Source organism: Lepisosteus platostomus, chromosome 18, assembly GCF_059453375.1.
Source record: "Lepisosteus platostomus isolate fLepPlt1 chromosome 18, fLepPlt1.hap1, whole genome shotgun sequence".
Lineage (NCBI taxonomy): Eukaryota > Metazoa > Chordata > Actinopteri > Semionotiformes > Lepisosteidae > Lepisosteus > Lepisosteus platostomus.
The window spans coordinates 1,536,235-1,560,313 of NC_142628.1; the positions used below are offsets into that span (position 1 = coordinate 1,536,235).

The following is a 24,079-nucleotide window of genomic DNA, read 5'->3' on the forward strand; positions in this document are numbered from 1 at the left end:
TGTGCTACATGGAAAAATACAAAAAAAACAGTTTCAAGAACTACAATGCACTCAATTAAAATAATCTTAGAAAAGATAATAGAGGAAACAAATTGGATGTTCTGTTTTCCACATATTCCTTTTGGTCAAGAAAGGTTTGTCTGAATTAGACAGTAGATATTATTCAAATAGCCTCCTGAGAAAAGTCTTCTTTGCAGGGCTCATCTTAAGCTTTATAGGTGCCTTTCTGTGCTGTGTCTTCATTGGCGTGCGCTTCAAGGGTGGGATCTTCTGCGGAGGGGTCCGCAGGCCCTGCACCACGTCCATGTGGTCCACGCAGAAGTACTTAGTGTTTTCCTGGGAGAGACGGACCAGTAGGGTCTCTGAAAGATCCATGCACTGGGCGTGGACCCAGTGTCCACCCTCTCCCCGGGAGCAGAATATCATGGCTGGCTTGTTGAGCTCGGTGGAGTAGAATGGTACCCAAGTGTTGATGTCCACTTGACAGTCAAGGCAACACTTGATCCAGTAACCGGTCTGAGATTCGTCGTCCTCATCCTCTTCATTGTAGGTGTCTTCATCGTTACTGTCCTCCAGCTCGCTGGGGTCGCGGTTGAAGTAGAACTCTTCCGAGTCTTCCAGTGGGGCGGAGTCCTCCAGTTCTTGGTCGGTGGATTCTTGGCTGCAGTTCTGTCCCGGTTCCTCTTCCTGGCGGAAGTTGACCGTGTAAAAGTAGTGGACTTCTGGAACATTGTGCCTTCCATCTGCAGGGACTCCAATAAGTACCAGCCCTTCACCCATGTTTCCTCCAAACCAGGTCTTGCTGTGGCAGATTTCTCCACTCCACTCCGGCGGCTCTCTGCTTGTTATGTGGATCCCGCTGTCCTCCAGAAGCACTGTGTTGCACTCCAGGCGTTTCTCGGATTCAGACTTGTAGCCGCCCATAATGATGTATTCATGGCTCGAGCCCACCCTTGTCACAATAGCACTGGACACAGAGAGTCCGGTGTTCAGGACTTCACAAGTGACAATGGGGCTGCCCAGCAAGAGCTCCACACGGAAGCGGAAGAGCCTGGCAGGGCGGGTGTTGTTGGCCAAGGTGTGGCCACCCAGAACGTAGACAGAGTCCTTTCGGGAGAGAGAAACGTGAAAGGACTGGCCATCTGTCAGCTCCGGGAAGGTATAAGAAGAACAGCAACCAAAGTCTAGGTCTATGAGAAACACTTTTGGAAGACAGTCAACCACACTGTTCCAGTTTTCAGTGGTCCTCTGCCCCGGGGGCATATACGACCTGCCACCGAAAAGCAGACATGCTCGTTTTCCACGGCTGTAGACCATGCTCATTGTGTGACCATACCGGGCTTCAGGAATGTCTCCGGCTAGCTCTTTCTCCACACACTTTAGGGTTACCTTTTTGTTGCATCCTCTGCTGTCCAGGGACATGATGTAGAGGCAACCGGAGAGCTCATTGTTGGGAGTCCTGCCCCCATGAATAAGGAACTTCTTAGTGTCACTGGACTCTAGATCCTCAGGTCCTGAGTGGGTGATAGCAGGGCAGCGCAAAGGTGGCAAGTAGCAGGAGTCATTAGAGAACAAAACTGACCTCAATTTGAGTTCTCCCTTCTTGAGGCGGACATTAAAGACTCCTGTGGGGCAAGATCGCTTGGGCCAACCTTTCTGGCCAAACAAGAACACATCTCCATCGAAATTCATCAGAGAGAAGCCAGGGTGGATCAGGCTGGAGCAGTTCACAGCTGACACCAAATGCAGGGACATTGTATTTTGCTGTGCTTTAGGACCTGTGTGAGACACAAAAACATACAGTATAGCAGAAACTAAATTTATTAATTGTACGTCTCCAGTCATTGTTTACACGTCTGTATTGTTTACATTCAAACTGTCTGCATGTTTACTTGCACATTGTCTATTGTTTGTTTGTACATTGTCTTGATGCACTGTTTGCACCTTGTTTTGTTTTTTACACTTGTTTTATAATCGAGAGACTTTCTGTAAGTAAGAATTCCATTGTACCAGTACCGGTTACATATGGCAATAAAGTTCAAGTTCAAGTTCAAGTTCAAGTTCAAGTTCAAACTAATTCCACACAGAAGCGTAGAAAGGAATAGCACAGTACAGGTTTAAAGCTGAAGAAGGTTCAGGTGTGAAGATGTCCACGCTTGAAAAAGACTCAACAGTGAAACATCAAATTCTTCCTTTCTTTCAGCTTTTCCTTGTGGACTCAACCTTTCCTTGTAACTATGTAGATATATATTTATGATTTAGTTTAAAAAAGCATTTCAGGAAATTTGACTGAGGAAAATTATTTTTTTATAACCTTTTCATTTTTTCCCTATAAAATGACATTATAGAACATAAGCTGAAACTATTGGAGCCATTTAGGTATCTACAAAAATGACAGTTCTACCATTTGCTGTGTTTAAATATGTTGTACTTTAAAAAGCTCATGCCTTCCACATCTCAGTGAATCTCTGTCTGATAAATTCTCTGTCAAAGCAAAGCGAGACTGATGGCTCAATCTGCTCTCTGTGTTGGCTCCATTACTTTTGAATGGGAGGCTATTTCAGAACTCTTTGTCTGCAGAAAATTGAAGTCTGACACTTATCTAAAATTTCAGGTCATTGCTTCATTTTAAAAGAAATCATAAATGCAGATTTGTTTAAAATTGCAGTTAAGTTAGGTTATTACTAATCCATATCTGGCTCTGCCATGCTTTGAATCTCCTATTGGCTTGCATTGTGCTGTAAATATAATCATTATGCATTGAAAACTGAGCATTAGTTTCATTTCACCTCCGGGACGTTTCCGTCCTTCAGCCTCCTGCATATGAATAAGCATTTCAAGGACAGTCTAATTTTGAGTTTTTCTGTTTTTAATCTTGACTTCCACCACTTACTTTATAACTCACAATTAAATCATTAATTTACAAGGGAGGTGCTGTATTTATTCCTCAGAGACAGTGTACGAATCTACCCACAAAGAAAGGTGAAATAACCCAGCTAACCCTGAAAACAGTGAGCCCCTTTCCCCTTCCTAAGGAACATACAGGAACCAAACTCCTCTTTTTCCACTAACAGCCAGAGTCCCAGCCCTTTAACACATTTCTCAACTATCCGTGAATGATCTGGAGAAGAAAAAATAATTTGACTGTTTTCAAGGTTTTTTTTGGAGCAGGTTACATCAGTCATGAGGGATTCATAACTGCATTATGAAAAAATAAATAATACTTTTTGTAGAGAACTTAAGGATTTTTTATGCTTACCTTAGGTCTCTTTGAATACTTATCATGCTGACACCATCTGAGCTCCTAGTCCTCACAAATACATAATATCAGCAAAGCCCAAACAGATAACTCTCCAGAGTTTGGAAATTCATTATGGACTCTTACTGATGTCTTACAGGACCCCTTCAGGAAATCTCTAATACACCCGTGAAATGAGTCTTACGGGATGTTCCTGCAGGATTTGTCATAAATGCTGCTATATAGTTACAGAATCCATGAATATACTGGTCTCTGGGACTTCAGGATTTTGAGAAAGTATTCACATCCTTCCTACTGTATGGTATTATTTTTGGAGAATTTATAAAAAAGATGCATTCACATGTTTAATATTTCTTATTTTATTCAAAACCCGAATGCCCAAATTGCACCCAGATTCAGGTCTAAAACAGATTTTCTTCCGAGATTTGCCAGTAATTTGCTCCAGTCATTACAAGCTTCCCCTTACAGAGAGGACATGAAATCATGTGAATCACTATCACTGCACATAAACTGAGGCAACTCTACTGTATGGCTTGTTCAGATATTTTTTGCACCTAAATAAATTTAGGTGTGCCACAGCAAATGGTTTATTCCATGTTGAAAAGAGAAAAAAGTAACACAACAATTCGGCTGTGAGGCCACAGCCGAAACGTTGTGTTTCTTTTCTTTTCTTTTCAGCATGGAATAAACCTTTAACGTGTTCCTTTGCAGCCTACGCATGCAGACATAGCTACCTACTTAATAAAGGTATTATACAACAATTGTGCTATCGCACGCGTTCGTAAAGTACGTGTGAATTACTAAATCATAATTACGAGATAAGGGTGATGATTTTTTTTCCTTGGTGGCAGCAATGCGCTTCCGTAATTCAGGAATCCACAGATTGTGTTCTTTTTTACAGCATCATGTAAACCTGTTTACTGTATTTTATCGTAGACACCTTACTGTAATTTTTGGTGCCATTCTCAGATCACGGACTTCATAGTCTATTTTGTGCGGAGACAGGAAGTGCCAGAGGAAACTACATTTCCCATGTTACATTGCTCCAAACCGTTGCTTGGAGATGTAGGAAGGTTTTGGGAACTAGGAAGTAACGTAAGTTTTATTTTTCATGTTGTTTCTTTTTTTCACGTGTTAAAGTTTTTTTTTAATCTTATAACAAGAACATCCAGAGTAATATAATTGATGATAGCTATCGTACAGTATTTGCAATGTTTTCCGTAACTCCCCATGCAAATACGCAATCTGAATGATTGCATGGGTATAATAGACCTCTCAATATTAGTTGGACTTACCGGTATTTAATTTTCATTTACTAGCCTAGAACGTTATTATTCTATATTTATTATATTATTGTTGTGTTTTGAGCATTAGTTCTACGGGATGTGAAAAGATTCATTTACAGTAAAAGCTTTAATTCACTTTTTCGTACACTGTCCATGTACTGTATATGGACGTGTCCCCTGCGTTTTACAGTACCATTCTTTCGCCGGTTTTCTGTTACAGCACCTGTCATTGCCCTTTATTTTAAGATGAATCTTTTTCTCTTCACATCGTTATTACAGTGATGAGAATGATAAATTACAATTATTCATTGTAATAATCACGATACAAATTGCTATTTAATTTCAGGAGTGAAAACATCCCAAGAAATTCCCACTGGAAATTTACCCCAGTAAATACGCTCGGTAATTTATCTTATATTTTACTGTTACTTTGTCAGTTTCCGTTAGCTTTCCGTTGACCACAATGATCCACTCTTTCGCATGATCTTTGGAGATTCCTTTTGTTGTAAAGTACTTGCTGTGGTCTACAACTATCAAAATTCATAAAACGTAAAGTCATGGCATTTTGGTTTGGCTGTTGTGTTACCTGATAATATTGTATTAACAATCCTTTATTTATCCCTTTTGCACTGTTATTATTTTACAGTTTAGTAGCTGTAAGTCACCTTTAATAAAGCAGTGGGTGATTCCTCTTGAATTCACTGCAGAGTTTGTACACTTTGCTAAACTTTCTTCTTCTGAACATTTAGGGAAAGAGGCCCCGTTTTTCCCTGTTAAGCGAGGGGAATCCTCCTCTTACCTTAGGGAAGTTGGGAGAGCGTCTCCGCTAGGGCTCTTGGGATGATCCTGTGAAACGCCTGTGTGTGTGATTTTCACCTTGCAGAGCTGGAGAGGCAACAGAGGCAGAGACACCGCCAGGCTGAGATGAGGTGTGCAGATGAGGGCTCGGGGGCAGCTGGCTGTGACTTGTGAAGCAGATGTGTTGCTCGCAAGTGCAGAGAGCACACAGTCTTTCTCTCAGCCTGGAGCGCAGCGCAGGGGATCTGCAGACGTAATGCAAGCCATCTAGAGTGCTCGCTCCGAGACAGCTTGCATAGAAAACCAAGTCACTGCAAGAGCCTGTGGCCTCCTTATGGATCGTGAATACAACCAAAAGACTTCCCTTCCATTGTCTTAGTGAGCAACACTGCGTTTACTTAGGTACTGGACTGCAGCTCAATGAAATAATACCTTTTCCATTAGAAATTGACAGAAGGCTATTTACAGTATATTGAAAAGACTCCCCATTGCTACTTTGTTTTTATCTAGTTTGAAGGTGGGTTCTGAATAGTTTTCAAAAAGTTGATTGTGACATACTGTATATACAGTATACATTTTCATGTTACAACTATATTTTTACAGTGTTAACAAAATATTGTAGGACAACAAAGCTTTTGAAAACTTGTTAATTTACTGCTGCTGGGTTATACTGTACAGAGCCCATATTCTTTAGTATAATTAGGTATGTTTCTCTTCTGCCTGCTCGTCTTTTGATCTTCACTATTGAGCATGTTATTTGTATTCCAACAAGACGTTTTATAATTAATGTTCACTACAGTATATCTAGATCCTTTTAGGCTTAGGGGTGTAAATTACATTGTATGGGTTTAAATAACTTTGATTGAGATTACAGTCCTTCAGATGTAATGAACTAGCTCCTGAAATGGACACTGAAGAACTCAGAATTATAGTACTAATACTTTTATGCAGATTTAGCCAATGTTTTAAAGTTCCAGAAATCATCCAAATGTAGAATGCATGTGCAGTTTAGCATTTGCTTTATTCTAAAAACAATTACTGTGAAGAGGGACAGCGGGATTGTTGTTCTGTAGCAGATCCCACATCTCTTATTGCTGTTTCTGTGCCAGAACCAAGTAATATTACAAGTAAATAGCAAATGTTTTTGTAATTGTAATAGTACTAACTTTACTTCTCTGGTCACCGCTAGCTCTCAACTTTGCTCAGAGCTTCAAGGAAAGTATTACATGTAAACAGTACATATTGTAGGTTATGACATTATTGATCAGGAATGTATTTGACGGTAACAGTTCTGATTTTCTTCACATTCATGTTCTCAGTGGGCCTCTTACTTAATGTGTATTTATGTACAAGTATTTGTTGGCTGCCATCTCATTAATCCATATCTGATGAAAATTGCCCCCAGGGAACTGTTGAGACTTCACAGCTTAAATTGACACTTCATAACTAAGACAGATTTCCCTGTAGCTGCTCTGGCTCCTCCTTGGAATAATAAAAAAATCTGAGAACTGTGCTGGATTTCATCTTCCTTTTTCTTTCCTTCACTCATCATAAATACAGTACCTTTTTGGGGATAAAAGTATAAGAATTTCAGTCTCTTAGTAACATTAGTGGCTTGATTATTTTGCACCTTTTTACTAGTTTTTTCTATTGATATTGAGACAGAACAATTGGTGCTCTTTGTGATGACATTTGATCTGCCCTATTTAAATGAAATAACAACTTGGCAGTGTAATCCCTTCCTGGTGTTTAGCTGTCTCCAGGCAGTTGGCTTTTCTCTTGCTCACAGCTTTCACACAATCAACTGCAACGCAGAGGCCATCAGGTTCTTGACATAATGCACTTGACGCATGTTTCTGTCAGATGTTTCGCTCCTTGGACATGGTTTTCACTAAAGACTGTAGAATTTCAGTGGTGAGGAAAATCTATTTTGGGCAAATCTTCCAGTATATGAAATGGTGCAGATTATAATTTGCTCTTTTAAAGATTATTGCCGACAGTATGGAACAGTCTATGTCTAACATATAGTCTAACATAGTCTATGTTATCAGATTGCTCTAAATTACGTAATTGTTTGTTTCCCTTGTTTCTTTGTTTCTCTACACCTGTTTGCTAACATCAATGCCACTATTTAGTTTGAGATCATACAGTAAGTGGTATTGGTTGGTAGTACTGTAGTGTGGTTCTAATAATCTATTTAATCTGTCATTCTGTAGCTCAGTTCTGTTTAAGATGCATTACCAAATATCACAGAAATGGCCTCATCAGCGACGCTCAAGTCCCTCTTCTACATAGTAACCACTGCTAATGGTTTATACATGTATGTACTGTTCTAAAATAAAAAGGGACATAAATAAGAAAAGCAGTCTGTTTTGCCGAGTTTACTGTAATCTATGCTTCTAAAAACAATGAAAAAATTCACATAATTTAACACCACGGAAAATGGATAAGAGTCCTATTGCATGGTAGCTGGATTAACTTTCAAGTTTTGTGATTTGGAAGATGTGGTGCAAAGTAACTCGCATGCTAGATATTTCAAGCTTGCTACTTTATTTTGAGTAAATCTGCACTAAGTTCAAGTAATATAAAATGCATCACTTTTCTGCAGTTTCTGTACAATTAGTGCGTGATCTTGTTGCTCATGAATATTGAATATATCAACACTGCAGTGTTGGTCTTTTTTCATTAATCTCAATACTCTTAAAATCCTTTTTAATTATGAGTGGGAACTTTGAATTCACTGTCTTTGTAATTTAAGGGTATAATGCATTTTTTACAATTTATAATAGGTGGGAGTTTTCTCTTCTGGTAAATTCTCTCTTCCCACAAAATATTCATTCTAATCCCCGTTTGAGCTCGTTTCACTCCAGATTGTTGCATGCTATAAAAATGAGGCATTAACCTAGTTCTGAAAGCCTATCATCTTAATTTTCAACGCACTCTTTACAGTCCTGCTGCAGTAGCCTGTCCCACACTGTTAAGGATGCCGTTTCTGTATTCTGAACAGATCTGTGAATGTAAATGCAGTGATGTACAATATAAGTTGTGTTAGCAAAGCGTGTACTGTGTGAAGGGCACCTGTGTTTGGGGGAGGGTTGCCCCTGACACCTTCCTTAGGTTTTGCGAGATCTGCAGTTCATTGCGGTGGCTGCAGACACAGTGATCCTTCATCACAAGCAGTCAGTCAGCAGCTGCTGGGGAGAACTCGCTGACATGAAATGGACAGGGGCGCAGGAAGGAGTAGGATTGGAGGGCCTGTGGTAGGACAGAGGCCATTTAGTTAAAGCTCTTGGGTCAAGTTGAAGTTTCATTTGCCTGCAAATTTAGCTCCAGCCAACAGAAAAAAACTTTTGAATTTCACCTAAACAGTGATTGGAAAATGTGACATTTTGCAATAACTGAAGAGTTCATGGCTGAAATCAGTGAGGTGAAATGAATAGCAAGACATTCAGCTCAGTTTTTCAATAGAACAAATATGAAGGAATAAGAGATTGCTTCTGCAGTTTGATGGACAGCTAGCAGATATCAGATCAGAGCATGATTACAGTCTCCAGCAGTTAATGAGATTTTAATCTCTTTCTTGTTCTTTTTTAGCACTGCCAATGTAGGAAGGCCATCTTTATATTGGATGGGAGATTTTCACCTGCTTGTAGAGAGCTGTGTTCAGATTTACTTTGGATTTGCACAATGGTCTTAATTATTTGCAGAATAGGGGACATTTTTGCTTAGTTCCATAAATTGTATTTTAATCTTTTAGTATCTTTACTCATGAGCCACGATTTATACCTCAGGCTATTTCAATTACTGCATGTAAAAAAGTGATCCAGTTTTAATTGTTTTTAGGACTATAGATCACAGTAAACTTGGCAAAAGAAACAGATTGCTCTTTTGTTTATGTTTCTTTTTATTATTATGTTTCTAGAGTACAATTAAACTGTTAGCAGTGGTTACTATCTGGAATAGGGACTTGGCTGTCACAGGTGAGGCCATTCCTGTGATATCTGGCATATTTGCCTTAAAAATCCAGAAAATAGTCAGGCAGAATCCTAGGTCTCTTCAGAAGGCTCTATGGCCACCTTTTTAAATGGTTTGGAAGTTTCCAGAGGTGGTTCTCGAAACAGGTCTGTTGACTTTTTTTCCATTACACCCAATAACGTAATTCAAAAAAGCATTTTGCATTGTGCTGGGGGCCTACACAGACTACATCCTGGCCAGATTTGATATGATATTGCTTTTCACAGCTAGAATCCCTAGTGCCAGTGAGGGTGAAGGTGGATGCTTTAGGTGCTGCTACTGACGTCATTAAAGCCTTATTGCAGGGCAGCTCCATTATAGCTGTGTGATCATATTTTAGGAGACCATAGAAACAAATAGAAACATGGAGGAGAGAGATTGGGTCTGCTAACCTGACTTCAGTATTGACTTCTGTAGCACCGTTTTTGATCTCCTGTTTTCCTGAACATTTTGAACTGGTATCAATGCCTGCATTTTATTAAGGCAACTACTGTATACAGTAATGCTGTTATGTAATGTGACCCATTCAATTTGTGGTCTTGTTTGACAAGAGGCACTGTATCAGGAGCCATGTACTGTAGCAGGCTGTGTTGAAGCTCAAGGGGAAAGTGTTAACAACTAATAGCTTTGTTTCCTGCTTCAGGCTCATTTTATTTTTCATTAACTGTTACTGTGTTGGTTGCTGCTTCATTTCCCCCTGAGAGGGAACGTCTGTGTGGAGCAGATGTCAGGCTTTCATTAGCATTGTGTTTTTTACGAAACAAGAAAGAGACCACGTAAGACGAGTGTGACCACAAGTGTCTTGTTGAACGTTACTCCAAGAAAGACAAACACGCGAGCACCTGTTTTTCAGTGCCACGAATGAACAGTGCTGAGTCTGAGTGAAAATTTAGAGTAAAGGGGGGTTTAAGTGAAGAATGTGCGTGTGAGGGGCATTAAAGACCCAAAACAGTGTCTGCTTTTCTATTTCAGCTTTCAACTGCAGGTAACCTTCCACACCTGTAACCTGGGCTACAAAAGTGATGCGCTCTGAATGACAGGCTGTGGTTTAATCTGTCCTCCAGGTTGATAGGTCAAAGTCCAGGTTCAGGGGCAGTTTAATAGTGGAAGATTGTTTAGCAGTTCTGGGAAACCAAGATGTTTTTTTTACTCTTGATTGGCCCAGTTCCTGTTTTTGTTATTGTGAACACTTAGGGAAAAAAATGACACAATGCTTATGAGATGCTATGTAAAATTGTCAACTTAAAAAGCAACAATTTATTTTTCCCAAAACAGTCTCGCATATACTATATGTTTGTCTTTTCCATGCAGTTAACACAGATGAAACAAATTGATTACCAGTCCAGAAGGGAACGATATTGTGGAAATGTGAGAATTAAAAGGGGGAAATTTTTCAAGTACTTTTGTAGGGGCTACTGTATACACATAACATTCACGAAAATACATTTTCCCTTTTTTTCCCCTTCTTAAGGAGAAAAGTGGCACTTATACCATTTTAGAAACAGTTAAAAATCCTGTTTAAATTTTAACGACTATTTTTTATAATAAATGAATATTCAATAAATGTGGAAGTGGTATTTTCTGAAATTAATATAGTTTAATAAAGCAGATGAGAAAGCTGTCTGCTCCTAGTGATTTTTATACTTACTGATTAAGGGAAATACACTCCTGCAGAAGGAGGGTGCGCTTTATGTGGTATTGTTTTCACCAGAAAATCAGAGCATCTGCAGGTATATTACTGTTCTCACATTGCAGTAATAGCCCTTGATATTTACTTTTTAAGAGAGCAGTGTAATTAACATTATTTGAATATATCCCTTTATGGTCTAGGGCATTGGCAATGTGCACTTTGAGAAAGGAAATGCTGTGTCCTGTAGCAACACTGTAGATACTACTGCAAGCTACCCTCAAATGTCTCAAATTAAAATGAATCAAATAATGAATATAATAAAATAATGATAAAATCAGGATAACTTTTATTTATTTTTCTTGCAGAAACATCATAACGTCATATGATGTTTATTCATTTCTAAGCATGTTATGTAGATAGTGTGAGCTCTGGTTTCTCTGTGTCTTCCAGGTGCTCAGAAGTTTGATATTCTCCATGGACCTGGAACAGATTATTCAGGAAACCCTGGACCTCTTCTGCAGCTCCTCTGAACAGACCTACCAGGAGTTTCTGGGCTCCTTCACCCACCTGTCACCAGGTCAGCAACAGGGCGTTATGCTTTTGAAAGGAAATGTGACTTTTACCCCTATTATCTTGTAGCAAAGCATCATTAAGATGTGGATGTTGTCAAAACATAAATAGCTCATCAACATTGAACATGAAAGTATCATGAAGAGGTTAGATTGGATAGCTGTGTCAGTTTGTGAAAAGAACAAGTAGTAATTCCATCCCTAGAAGTGGAAAGAAACAATAAAACACACAACATTTTAGATGTTTGGATTCACACATCTGAATAGCTAGCTCTGCAGGAAATTATTTTAATTTTTAGTTTACAATGTTAGGAAAACATTGTATGAAACGGTTTTAAGTGCATTTTTAAGCGCTGGATTCTAATATAACTCTGAGTTCTGTTTTCTAAGTCTGTTACTTGAAATCACTGCAGAGAAGAAAATGAAACTGTGTACTCCAGATTCTCACACCCATCATCCTTTTCTGCTGTATTAGAGTCTGATTCTACTGGAGGACTTGTGGTTCTCAGGAAACAGAAGAGTATGTCAGAGTAAAAGTGGAGCAGGCAGAACAATGGGGTTTTAGCATCTCACTCTACTATAGTAATTTGTCCCACATGCACAGGAAGCAATGAGCTGACTTCAGTATCTGATGAGGTGCATCAAGCAGCCCATGTTAGCTCAGAAGATGAGGATGAGAAGGCAACACCTGACGTGAGAACAAGAACATCCCCTTGCCACGCAGAGCGCCTTGAAGATAAAGAGGAGGTTATTCACTGTTTATAGATTTCCTTTAAATGTCTTTAAGCCTGGTTGTTTAAATCTAAAGGCCTAAATGTGGAGGGGTGCTCAACTTACAGGCTTTTTTTCTGTTCTCTTATTAACCACACACACTGCAACGTACTGACTTCCTCACCTGTTACCTGTAAAGATATGATTTGCCCCAGGTAAATTTCTGCCATTCATTGTTTGACACCATTTGTTTTTACAGTCAATTGGTGGAATTCGAAATGTGTCGACATCGTAAAAGACATTTTGTAGTTTTCTTATCAATTGTGATTCCAGATACCAGAATGTACCTTTTTTTAAGTAGAACAGTAAATGATCAAGCCAGGAAAAGCTAAATTTTTCATGTGTAAAAAATCAAATGAGGAAAAAGGATTGAAAAAATATACATGATATCTGTCATGACAAGACAAACATGTATCGGTTTCATCAAGTGATAATGAAAGTAAAAGCCTTTTCGAATATTCTAGGGTATTTGCATTCATAATTGCATCATCTGTCTTTATTCCCTCAAGGCTTTATGCAATAAATGTTGCCCTCAATCTTAAATGACCACATAACTAGAGACTCAGGACCTACTGTAAAGGATGTTTTCCAATCTGTTACATTATTGCCCTCTCAATCTTATCATTTGAAAACATTGTGGTCTATTTGGTGAATGTGATTCTTGCAATGTTTTTTCCTATGCTTATTTATATGTGCATTCTTAAAAGCTTTTCAGTTTTTTGTAATTATTACAATTTATAACTGAGTTTCCTTAGAATTATTTTTTTGTACTTTTCTATAAACAAGCTCAGGATGAGATTGAGAACAAAAAGAAAGTTCAGCTGTTTGCTGTACACCAAGTCTTGTGGTTTGTTCAAAAAAGATGTGCATGGAAAGGCCCATGCTTTTTACCTAAAGTAAGAATTATAATTAATAACAACAGGCAACCTATGATGCCCTTTCTCTGAATCACTCTACGGTGCAGAGTAATTAAGCACTACAGTATAACACTGATTTCAATGTTTTTATTTCTAAATGCTTGGCCCATTTCAAAATTCAAATATACAGAAGGAATAGATGTTATTGGAGAGCAAAGAAGAAAAGGCTTACAGTAGGAACCTACAGCAGACATGTTATGACATTGTTCAGAGATTGCTGTCCTATAGTTCCAAGGCTTCTAAGAATAGATTTCCCCTCATTTAGAAATCAGCATGCTTTTCTCAACATCAGTGTGAAACCCAAAGCCAAAAGCAAAAGTGAAAAAATGAAAGAAATATATTCCTCCCCAGACTGAGATCTTAAGAAACACCTTTATTGTGAACAATTCAGCATACATACAGTAGGTGTCTGGTTCACTGGCTTTCATTTGCATTTACATTAGATTCACATCATTTACAAGATTTGGATTTACATTATAAAGACTTATGACTGAATCACTACATGTAAATACATGTTACAGTCTTTACAAAACCATCTGAACTAAGGGAGAGGATATGCATATTTGATTTTAATTTGCATCCCCTCCATAAGAGCTAAAGGCACATTGTGGTGTCCTCCTTCAAAGACACAGATCCAAGTTCCCCTTTTTAAGGAAGTGGGTTTTGCTTAAATTTGTATATGGAATAATGAATTTTTCATCAAGATCTTTTTATAAGGTGAGGAGCTTCTCGTTAATTTCTCTTTAAGAGGTTTTCACCTTCATATCTAGTCTTATCTAGACAAGATAAAATGGTTAGATGAATAAGCTTACAGGTAATTGGAGGCCACTCAGCCCAGCTTGTTAATTTACTTGACAGCACCTAATTAACCATTTTTTTTTCATGAAGGATCCCAGGGAATCAAGTTTAGAAACAAAGAATGAGTTGTGTGTCCCAGGCACGTACTGTATGAACCATTCTGTAAAGGAGAGCTCTTCACACACTTTATCCTTTGATTTTCATGGTAATGCTCTGATCTGCCACTGGGAAGAAGCAGTGAGGCTGAATGACCAAATCAGGGGTCGATGTTTCTCCAGAGCAGAGCTGCAGCCCTTGGGAAGAGCACTGTGTGCAGGAAGGCTGCATTAATGCAGTGCTCTGTCTGCTCATCTCTCAAGAAATGTCACAAACTAAGAAAAATACATTCGTCCTGGGAATCAGATTTAGTTCTTGGAATGTATATTTTTGACATAAAACATTTTTATCCATTAGCGCTCATGACTCAAAGCGGTTTCAGAGAGACTATAAGTGCCTGCTCAGTGCATTTGTAAAACATGGTGTAATCACAGCAGAGACACTGGGGAAATAATTAGAAAGCCTCCTCATACTTTTGTAGAAATTCTTGTGAACAGACTTAAGCAGAAGATGTCTTTAGTGAGCAGTTGAATTTTGACAATGGAGTATGATATCAATGAGTTTTTGTTTTAATTGAGAAACCTGTGAAACATGCCTAATGGTTTATATGCAAACTGGACGTCCTGCAGGAGACCTTTTGTATTTTACTGTCCTGTACGTAACAGAGCTGGTTGTTCCTTTCCAGATTGAGTTGGCAGTTAGTTTTTCATTTTATACCCAATTTGGATTATCTGCTTTTCTGCTATTTGAAGGTATTTTTGGACCTTATCATGAAGAAAGACAGAATATAGATAACATATAGATGTATAGATGAATAGATAGGTAGATAGTATGGACTGTATATAGTCAGATTAGATTAAAAGACTGTTTTATATTGTGGTGTAAAGGGTTAATGCATTGTGATACAGTATACTGCATTATCTTAACATACAACTGTTTTGTGGTACCTGCTGTACTGTACAGTATATGTTTTAAAATATCAATATTTTTTGCCTATAGTTTGTGCTGGATGCAGGCGTTAGGATGGGAAGTGTATACAGTGGAGAGCTGAGCCTGGCTGGAAAGCTAAAGGTGAGAATTGTCTTAAACTCTGCAGTAGGTGCTCATGGAAATTCTCTTCCCTCTATCTGTACCTTTAAGAAGGAAACTGGCATAGGTAGCTTTTAGTACAGTAATCCTGCTCTCACGTTACGCTGCTTTATTCAGAGCAATGATGTGTTAATTTGACATAACATTTCTTGTTGACTGCTTTCTTGTTTGGGGATTTTTGAGTCTTCTCTCCCGCATATTTTCTTCCAACCTGTGTTATTCACACCTCTCAAATGTATTATATTTCACATACTGTACACTGCCAGGCAGTAACATTGGCAGTTTGGCCAGGGTGATGGATGATATAAAGCAAAATGACTGTATTCTCAGTTGAAATGATTTAATTTTGTTATTCTGTTCTTTGGATGAAGCATTAAATAGTGTAAGAATTTTGGACGTTACTTGAGGTTTCGCAGTGGTTTAGCAACATTCAGTTGTTAGACTCCCCAATCATTCCAATACAGTTCTTTTTCTGACAGCCTTAGTCAGTGATAATTTACTAATCATGCAGTTAATGTGTTAAGAGCTGTCACAGAGTTGAAACAAAGGAAATGCTGTATTATACAGTATATATAGTACCTTATTTCTGAGGCACAACTGTAACAAATTCACCAAGTTATGATCAGGAAAAAGATAACCTTTTCTGTAGCAGACACACTTGTATTTTCTGGAACAGATATGGTTTAGATAAACTCATTATGCAGATAAACATTTGTCATCAGCAGGGTTTATCGACAGGGAGTCTACAGTGAAGATTACAGGCTACTAGTATGTGTAGTCATTGTTGGAAGCAATACAAGCTGTACATCTGTAACACACAGTTTACACCAGGTTACAGATGCTATCTTGTGGGAATCCGTTTCATCCCTCTTATTGAGTCTGTGCAGGCATGTGCCTGTTCACTGGTCTCTGAGCCCTAGATATGTTGTCTGAGCTCATCCCAAAAATGGTGGCTCAAGTCTGGAAAATCTGGAAACTATTCTACCTACAGCACACCCTTCACATTTTCAAATTCCAAGAAAGCTGCTGCTGCATGAGCAGCATGAGGAGTTCTGCTGGTGTTTTGTCACATTGGGATGAGCCCACAGAAAAGGCAGGTAGTGAGGTCCCAGGACTTGATCTGTGTAACACCATGTAGTCAGATTGCTGTCACACTGGAACCACCCTCGCCATCCATGGCTTTTTTCAGGGGCGGAGTGGTGGCTCTGTGGCTAAGGATCTGGCTGGGAGGTTGCAGGTTCAAATCCCGCGGCCGGCAGAGGAATCCTACTCCTTTGGGCCCCTGAGCAAGGCCCTTCACCCCATCTGCTCCAGGGGCACCGTATAAATGGCTGACCCTGCGCTCTGACCCCTAGCCTCTCTCTGTGTGTGTGCCTGTGTGTCTCATGGAGCGCAAGCTGGGGTATGCGAAAAGACAAAGCCCTAATGCAAGAAATAATATATGGCTAATAAATTGATCTTGATCTTGTACACCACAATTAAAATATCGTTCTGCTCATCTGCGTCATGCTCACTGACATTCACCAGGGAGGTCTGCACAAAACGTAAATTCACTGCAAAAGAGATCCTGTCTCTTTTGTTAGTAAATCCATTTGAGATATTGCTCCAATATGCCGATGGTGTGAAGGCACTTCTCACCTGATAGGCAGAGCATATTGGTTCCTTTCTGTGTTTTTCTTAATTGGTTTTTACCAGGCTTTTGCATTTAACAGATTAATGGATCTCATCACCTGTACTTTCTCTCTAATGAGGTAATTTAGTTCTTATGCAAAAGTCATAATCTCCCCAGGTGTATATGGTCTGTCATGCATGATCAGTGAATCAGAATGACTTGAAAAAACATTTAGTCAGTTTCCAGAATCCTTAAACTTTATCTAGAAGCATACATGCATAGTGGTGTGTCTTTTAATGCTCAGTATATAACAATTGAATGATTACTGTGTGGAAAAGAATGATATAAATATGTCTTTTATAAACTATTTTATTTAAAAAAACTCATCATTCATTTTTAAAAGTGAAACGTGCAAATACCCACACTGGTCTGGTAGTGATAGGAGACGCATTTATACTTGACATTTTTCTTCACAGCTGGATAATTACCTGGAATCTGTGCATCTAAGCAGTGATGAAGAAAGTGACCTGACCATAGGAACAGGTACACTAGCTTATACATTCTATTCCCGTTTTCCACAGGTCATATATTACATAATGTACTGTCTGAAATTACGAAATTATTCCATTCTCTTTTACTAAGAGTTAATTTTGTAGAAGAATGGAACATGGAAATGTTTGTTTAAACACTTAGCCCTTAGTAGTTGTGCGTACAACAGATGGCTGGTAAAGTTTTTAGCTGTAATGGGTAACAAACATGGTCTTTAACACCATTTAAAATAAGATAAGCCGAAATTGGGGGTGTGTACAGTATCTCTGAGCGAGTCTTCATTGTGATGTTCTGGTACAGTATATACATTATACAAGTTTTGCTGCAGCTGAGATCAGTTTCCTTGCTAACATTAAAGAAACACAGGCATGTTTTAGAAAGTAGTAAGTTTTGAGCCTGAGTTTTAGGGAGAACTATCCTACTATCTAGAGGCTCTTGAAATTTTTGTCACACACAGTGATGGATATTCATTTGAGTTCCATGCATTTTCAGTAACCACTTCATCTCTAGAGAGGAGCAAGGCGTCAGAGCCTCCTGTATCTTGCAGGTACAGGGCAGCAGGCAGAGCTAGAGTTGGGACAGGACATCAGGCCATCGCAGGGCACACACAATGTAGGGACTGCAGCCTGAATGTCTCATCCTGAGGAAGACATGCAGAGGACATGCCAGACCCCATTAAAGACCACCCTTAAATCTGAAGTCGAACCCTGAACCTGAAAACCTCAGACTAGCATGCTACACACGGTGAATATTAAAGTGACAAAATATTTATTTTTAAATTGAAACAAAAACTTGTATTTATACTGTAGTAGTATAAAATGATTTAAGGACTCCAGATAGTATAGGTTTAATTGAAAGGGCTAATGCTAATTCAATAGAGGAGGTCATGTTTTGAGGTCTGGTCTATGTCATTACTCATAGAATTTTCCAACACTTTCACTGTCATTCAAATAAGCTGACAAATGGAAATTGCTACACTTATTCACCCTGATTAGCATAGACAATTATTAATTTGCTGCATTGCACTTCAGTATTAAACCTATACACTGCAGAGCTAGTCATTCTCTAAAAATCTTGTTTGAGTAGATGAATAACTATTTCCCTATAAAATCAAGCTTAAAAAGTTGACTTATATCTTCTGACAAGTGAATGTATTATTTTAAGAAATTGTATTTTTTAATAATTAACACATGGAAGATATCAATGAGTTCCTGTCATCTGTTCATGTCTGCTTTGAGTATGTTAAATGTTTAAAAGGTGAAATATCTCCTGTGATTTCCACATACTGTACATATTACCTAATTACAGTAGCTAGTCATGAAAGGATGTACATTATTCAGGGGAAGTCTTATACTGTAGGTTTAATAGTGACCTTGTCATAATTTGATTATAGTGCCTTGCACAATTATTCAGAGCCTTTATATGGTGTTCTTTTTTGTTAAATTACAAAATGATGCATACACATTTTTTAACATTTAATTTGCTCAAACTGAAGACTTTAAAGGGTAAGATAACTTGCAGTAAATGTTATCTTAAAAGTAAACATTATTAGTGATTATCAAGAAGTTTGCATCCATCTGTCTATTGGAGAGTATAGGACTGTATACAGTATATAGGACTTGGTGAGCACTAGGTGAAGGTCAGATATGTGTTAAACCATAGAATCTTAAGAGGGTGCACTTTCATCTGATAGATGAAACCTCTTATCACTTAATACAGCTGGTCTGGAGTACATTCTCTTACATGTATGTCTGCCCTCTTTGGTCAGTTTTCCCTTCACCTTCAGTTTATTAGTACAAAATTCTTATTTTTGTCTTTGTTGTGTCCAAACCCTCTGTGCTGCATTTACTTTCTCAGCTCAATTTTCATCCACCTCAACTTTCCCCCTTCCTTCTTCTTCAGTAGCATCTCTAAGGCTATCCCCACTCAGTACACTAATCATGCCACATCCACAATTTGATAATGCCTCGGACACTTATTGGTTAGTTTTAATTCCTCACCCAGAGCACACTGCTGTCTTCTTATCTCCCAGCATTATTAATGGCATCATTCTAGTGTTCGCCACAAAATGTCTCCTCAAACAACTTGTGCTGGGGCATAAAACAATTCTACAAATTCTGCCAAAGAACTTTACAGCGATGGTTGTGTTCTTGTGATATGTTGCTGCCAAAAAATCCTTTGGCTTAATACCTACAGTACCTATCGCTTTCTTGGCATCTGATGTTTTAAGAAAATGTTTAAGTGTGGTACGTCTCCAGGAGCTCCGTGTTTTGTTGTGTTTTTGCTCCTCTGCCACACCACAGCCTGGGGAGTCAGGGGAGTCACTTGGGATGGAGAGCTGCTTGTTCACATCATAGCTGCAGTCTTTCCATGCTGTTGCCAGGGATTCTGTGTTCAATTTCCATTGCAGAATGTGATGCATTTGTGGGGTATGTGTGGGTCTGTATTCCTGTTGGAGCCCTGTCTAGTGCTGCAGCATGGGGCAAGCTGCCTTCCCAGTTCAACCACACTATCATCACCTGGGAGGCATCAGAATTGTCTATTTCCCTGCTGGTAATTAATGGCTTCCACTGAGAAACTAATTAGTTGCTTTAATTAGGATTATCATCCTTTTTACTGCCAAGGCTGACTACAGGGCTATGAAAGGCTGTAAGGGAGAACTGTCAATATTTAATGGCTTTTACATTTTAAGTCCTTTTCTCATGTCAGAATAAGAAATCACTTCTTGACAGTCGTTTTGAACAAACACTTTTTTTTCTGATTAACTTCACAGATGCTTTACTGCGTTATCAAAAGGTCCACGTTCACATTTTTTGGATTATATTTCATTACAGCCCCAATGAAGGGGATTATTGCTGGTTGATTAGTTTCAATGGAGATTAAGCCTTATCTCCCTGGTGACACATCAAACGGGAATTTCATCTGTTTCTTCCTTGGCATTCGACGTCCTCTGTTATTTATTTAGTTTTTTTTTCTTTTTTTCATTTATGTGATTTGCTAACTCTATGCATGAGATGCAGCTCATTCTATTTACTGTACAGTGCATGGATTTGAAAGGTTAGCTACCTCCACAGATAAAGGTTATAGAGTCAAGGCTGTCTACGTAGAATCAGCATGGCAGTGATTGTACAGGATTTTTGATACAGTACATAAGGTGGTAGATCAGGTAATGTCATTGGTATTACAGTAGCCTATTATGTGATGTGGGGGAGCTTTTTCTCTCAGCAGGGAATGCATGATTATTCTGGTTGTCTAGAGAGATGAATGCAGAGCAGGTTTATGATAAAACTGGCTTGCTGCTCCTGGGGTTGTACAGGCCTTTGTTAATAATGGAAGGTCCTGTGATGAAAGGGTCTGGAAATGTGAGCAATGTAAGCAATTTGGATCATGCTTAATGTACTTAAAACATAATGATAATTAGTGTCTGAAAATGTATCTTAAGGATATCTTTGTGGTTATTTTAAATTGATTTAAAATTCTCAGAAGCATACTGTATGTGTGTACATAGTGTATGCATATACTGTATACATACATGCATGCATACGTACAGATTAGTGATAGTGTCTCTATTGGTAGAGCACTGTTTAGTAAGTGCAAAGGTTCATGGTTAGATCTGTGCCAACTCCCAAAATCACTAGTGGTAGAATTGATCATGTGGCTGTTTCTGTTTGTTGTTTGGTTGAGAAAGAATGTAGTTATTTTTCCTCTTAGAAGTATACACATGATAAATTAAAGGGGTTTCTCTTATCTATGATATAGTCATTCAGTCTGGGGACAACTTAAAATATAAGAGCATTGGGGCTCTTGAGCAGATTATATCGGTGCTTGGTACAGCTCGGGTTGTGTCGAATAGCCTGGGCATTATCAGTCCAAGATTGTCTCATGTAACTAGCCAGCTGGGATCAGGGCATTCCAAGCATTGGCTCACAATTGTCCCAGCAAACATTTGCAGTGGGATGGACTAAGCTGACTGGGATCTTTGTGGCTTCTGGAGAAGCACCAGCTCCTGTGACTTCAGGCTGTTGCAGGTTAGCAGTGATGACGGTGAGAGGGCTGTTACTCCTTCAGGGGGCACTAACTCTGTGCAGTGCTTGCAGTGTCTCAGAGCATTAGTCGGTTGGTTCTCATTCTTCCTGTGTGATGCAGGAAGGTTTTATTTTTTTCTGGAAAATCTGATTTTTAAGGAACTTGTTATACCAAACTGGTTTCAGCATATACAAAAAAACAGCAACTGTACTGTATGAAACAAAATATAGTTGCCTTACCAGAGTAGCACATTTTTTGTAAGTTATTTTAACATTTTTACATTTTGTGTGGCTGCGTGGCAGTAGCTGACAGCTAGTGAACATTTTTAGCAGGACATCTCAGTGTCTTACTAATGACAATAATAATTATTTGCATTTATGTAGGACATTTTAAATTCTAAATGATCCCAAAGTATTTTATATGCAGTATAAGCGGGGACACATTTCTTCCACTATTGAGGTGTAGCACCTGGGTGACACACAGCTGCCGTTGCAGCAGGTCCTTCTGGAGGCTGCAGTTCTTTTGGGTTCACAGGGCAGCTGAGGAAATAGGGTTGACAACAAAGGGGTGACTGCAGAAAATTTCCTGTTAAGTCCACTGGGTGCAAAATGTGTTTTTAATAAGGACATAAAAAGGGTTACAGGTGAAAGGGGGTCAGTTGACCCATCATGCTCAGTTTATTGCCCCAGAGATCTCATCCAGATTTTCCCTGAAGGATCCTCACGCAGTCTGCTCCAGTAATGCATCAGGTCAGTTTGCTCAACTCTGCTTTCTGTCGTGGCCCCAGCTCAGGGAAGACTTCCTGGAGAAGCAGAGGAAGAGGTGCCATCTTATATACCATCGTTTCTACGCCACACATAGCTGAAGTGCAGGACAGGGAAACAGCAGCTCCAGGGCTCATGCTCCAAGTGTGAGGTAGGGGTGCTTCCAGGAGGGTAACGGGTTCAAAATACCCTCCATCCCGTTTTACCACTTTACAGATTCTCATGTCATTGCTTGTGTTTTCATCTCTGGCATTAAATCAGGTATAACCTTTGTCCTGAATTGGAAGTTAAATGATGTTTAGAAACACAGCCTTGAGATTAATAACTTTATGGTTTAGGAAATGAACCCAACTTCTCCCAAATTCTACATTTCTTTTCAGTTTCATAGTCATTAGCTAGCCTTGACCTTTATATAGAAATAATACATAATTAATATTGAGTCTCAGCAGCTGCGATTTAGTTTTTAACATTGTAAGGTGTGAAAATGAAATAGGAAAACCCATAATATCTAACATTACATATAGTTGTATTTTCCACTGTCATTCATGTGATGTTTAGTTATTTATATATACAGTATATAATTCTGGTGTGTGTATGTCTTATCAGCTTAAGCTATTTGACAGTATTAGGCTGTGTTTTCCAAAAAACACACTTCAATGTAGAGTGGGAAAGGAAAACAAGCTGGTCTTTCATCATGGTTTGCATTTCATGGCTTAGCTGTGACTAAAGGGTATTTAACTGAGCAAATAACCAGTTTTGAGCATGTTTCCTTCCTGAGAGTTTCATATTTTTCTTACAAATATACCTATTTTCCATGTGCTCCATCTGATACAGTGTGTAAATTCACATGCCCGCAATGCAAATTATAACCTATTATGTCACAAACCCAGAATCTTAATCTTCTCCTTACAAAGGAATTGCAGATTCAAAAGGTCAAACAAACCATATCCAAAAACTGAACAGAAAATACTGAAATGTCTGTGTTTGCAGTTGACGTTTGTGCTGATATACTTTTTTAAATGCTGCATTATATACACACATAAAAATTCCTTGAAATAATGTTTTTGACTGCAAAGGATCCCAAAGTACTTTATCAGTGAGAGTGGACTGATCTGAACTCCCAGTGAGGGAGGGGTCCCCAGCAGATATTTGTTACTCTCAGAAGATGAGATGGAGAAAAGAGGAATTAAACATAGGGATAATTCTGACAGGCTAGAATAATATAAAAAAGTATAGGAATTCAATCACGTAACTGAGGATAGTGTCTGTGCTCTTTCAGAGAGTGTCATGAGGTCTTTAATTAGACTGTGTGTATGTTGGACACAGCACCTATTGTTACCATATGAATTCCACACTGAGATATCGATTGCTATTTTGTAGGTTAGAAGAAAGAGTGCCACACACTGATCCACAAACACTACTTCGATCAGAAGCTTTTCCTGTTTTCATTTTACTTTCCTTAAATGATCATTTTAGGAAAGTATGTCAACTTCTTTCAGCCAGTGGAGTTTCGTGTTAGGCACTGTTAGACTGGTGCCTCCAGTGTGATGGGGATTCTCCACCATCCACCCTTACCAGAGGTCTTCCAAGAGGAACTGTTTGGGATGGATGAGCCATTAGAATGAGCCAGATCAGAACTAAAATTTAAGAAAGTGCAGGCAATCCTAAAAAATACATAATAGAAAAAAAAAACTGAAAGAAATGTTCTGGTCAGATATTGACTCCTTTCATATTTAATTCTGAGCAGCCCCGAATCTAGGAGAACTGATCGGTTTCCCAGAAAATACTTCTGATCGCTGGTAGAAATCTGTTGCAGATGTTCATTGAGATTTGTCTACTCCATTTTGCGCTTTGTGTTTTTGTCACAGCTTTATTGTGTATAGCATTGCACTTGTACCTTT

The 24,079-nt window shown here is 38.8% G+C and overlaps 2 protein-coding genes across 2 annotated transcripts in view; one reads left to right on the forward strand and one right to left on the reverse strand.

The window, feature by feature from the left end:
- Positions 1 to 5,825, reverse strand: rag2 (recombination activating gene 2). The gene is made up of 3 exons (XM_088611195.1): positions 5,704 to 5,825; positions 5,345 to 5,671; positions 1 to 1,778 (listed from the first exon to the last, which is right to left on the reverse strand). Exon 3 carries the CDS (start codon positions 1,753 to 1,755, stop codon positions 160 to 162), a length of 1,596 nt encoding a protein of 531 aa, XP_088467321.1. The 5' UTR covers positions 1,756 to 1,778; positions 5,345 to 5,671; positions 5,704 to 5,825; the 3' UTR covers positions 1 to 159.
- The window catches only part of iftap (intraflagellar transport associated protein), a 24,976-nt gene continuing 5,135 nt past the window's right edge, over positions 4,239 to 24,079 (forward strand). Inside the window, exons 1-6 of the mRNA XM_088611196.1 lie at positions 4,239 to 4,354; positions 11,438 to 11,564; positions 12,161 to 12,303; positions 15,138 to 15,209; positions 17,316 to 17,382; positions 22,202 to 22,329. Of these exons, the coding sequence (XP_088467322.1) occupies positions 4,292 to 4,354; positions 11,438 to 11,564; positions 12,161 to 12,303; positions 15,138 to 15,209; positions 17,316 to 17,382; positions 22,202 to 22,275 (546 nt within the window). The 5' untranslated portion in view covers positions 4,239 to 4,291 and the 3' untranslated portion in view covers positions 22,276 to 22,329. The remainder of the gene's footprint in view (positions 4,355 to 11,437; positions 11,565 to 12,160; positions 12,304 to 15,137; positions 15,210 to 17,315; positions 17,383 to 22,201; positions 22,330 to 24,079) is intronic.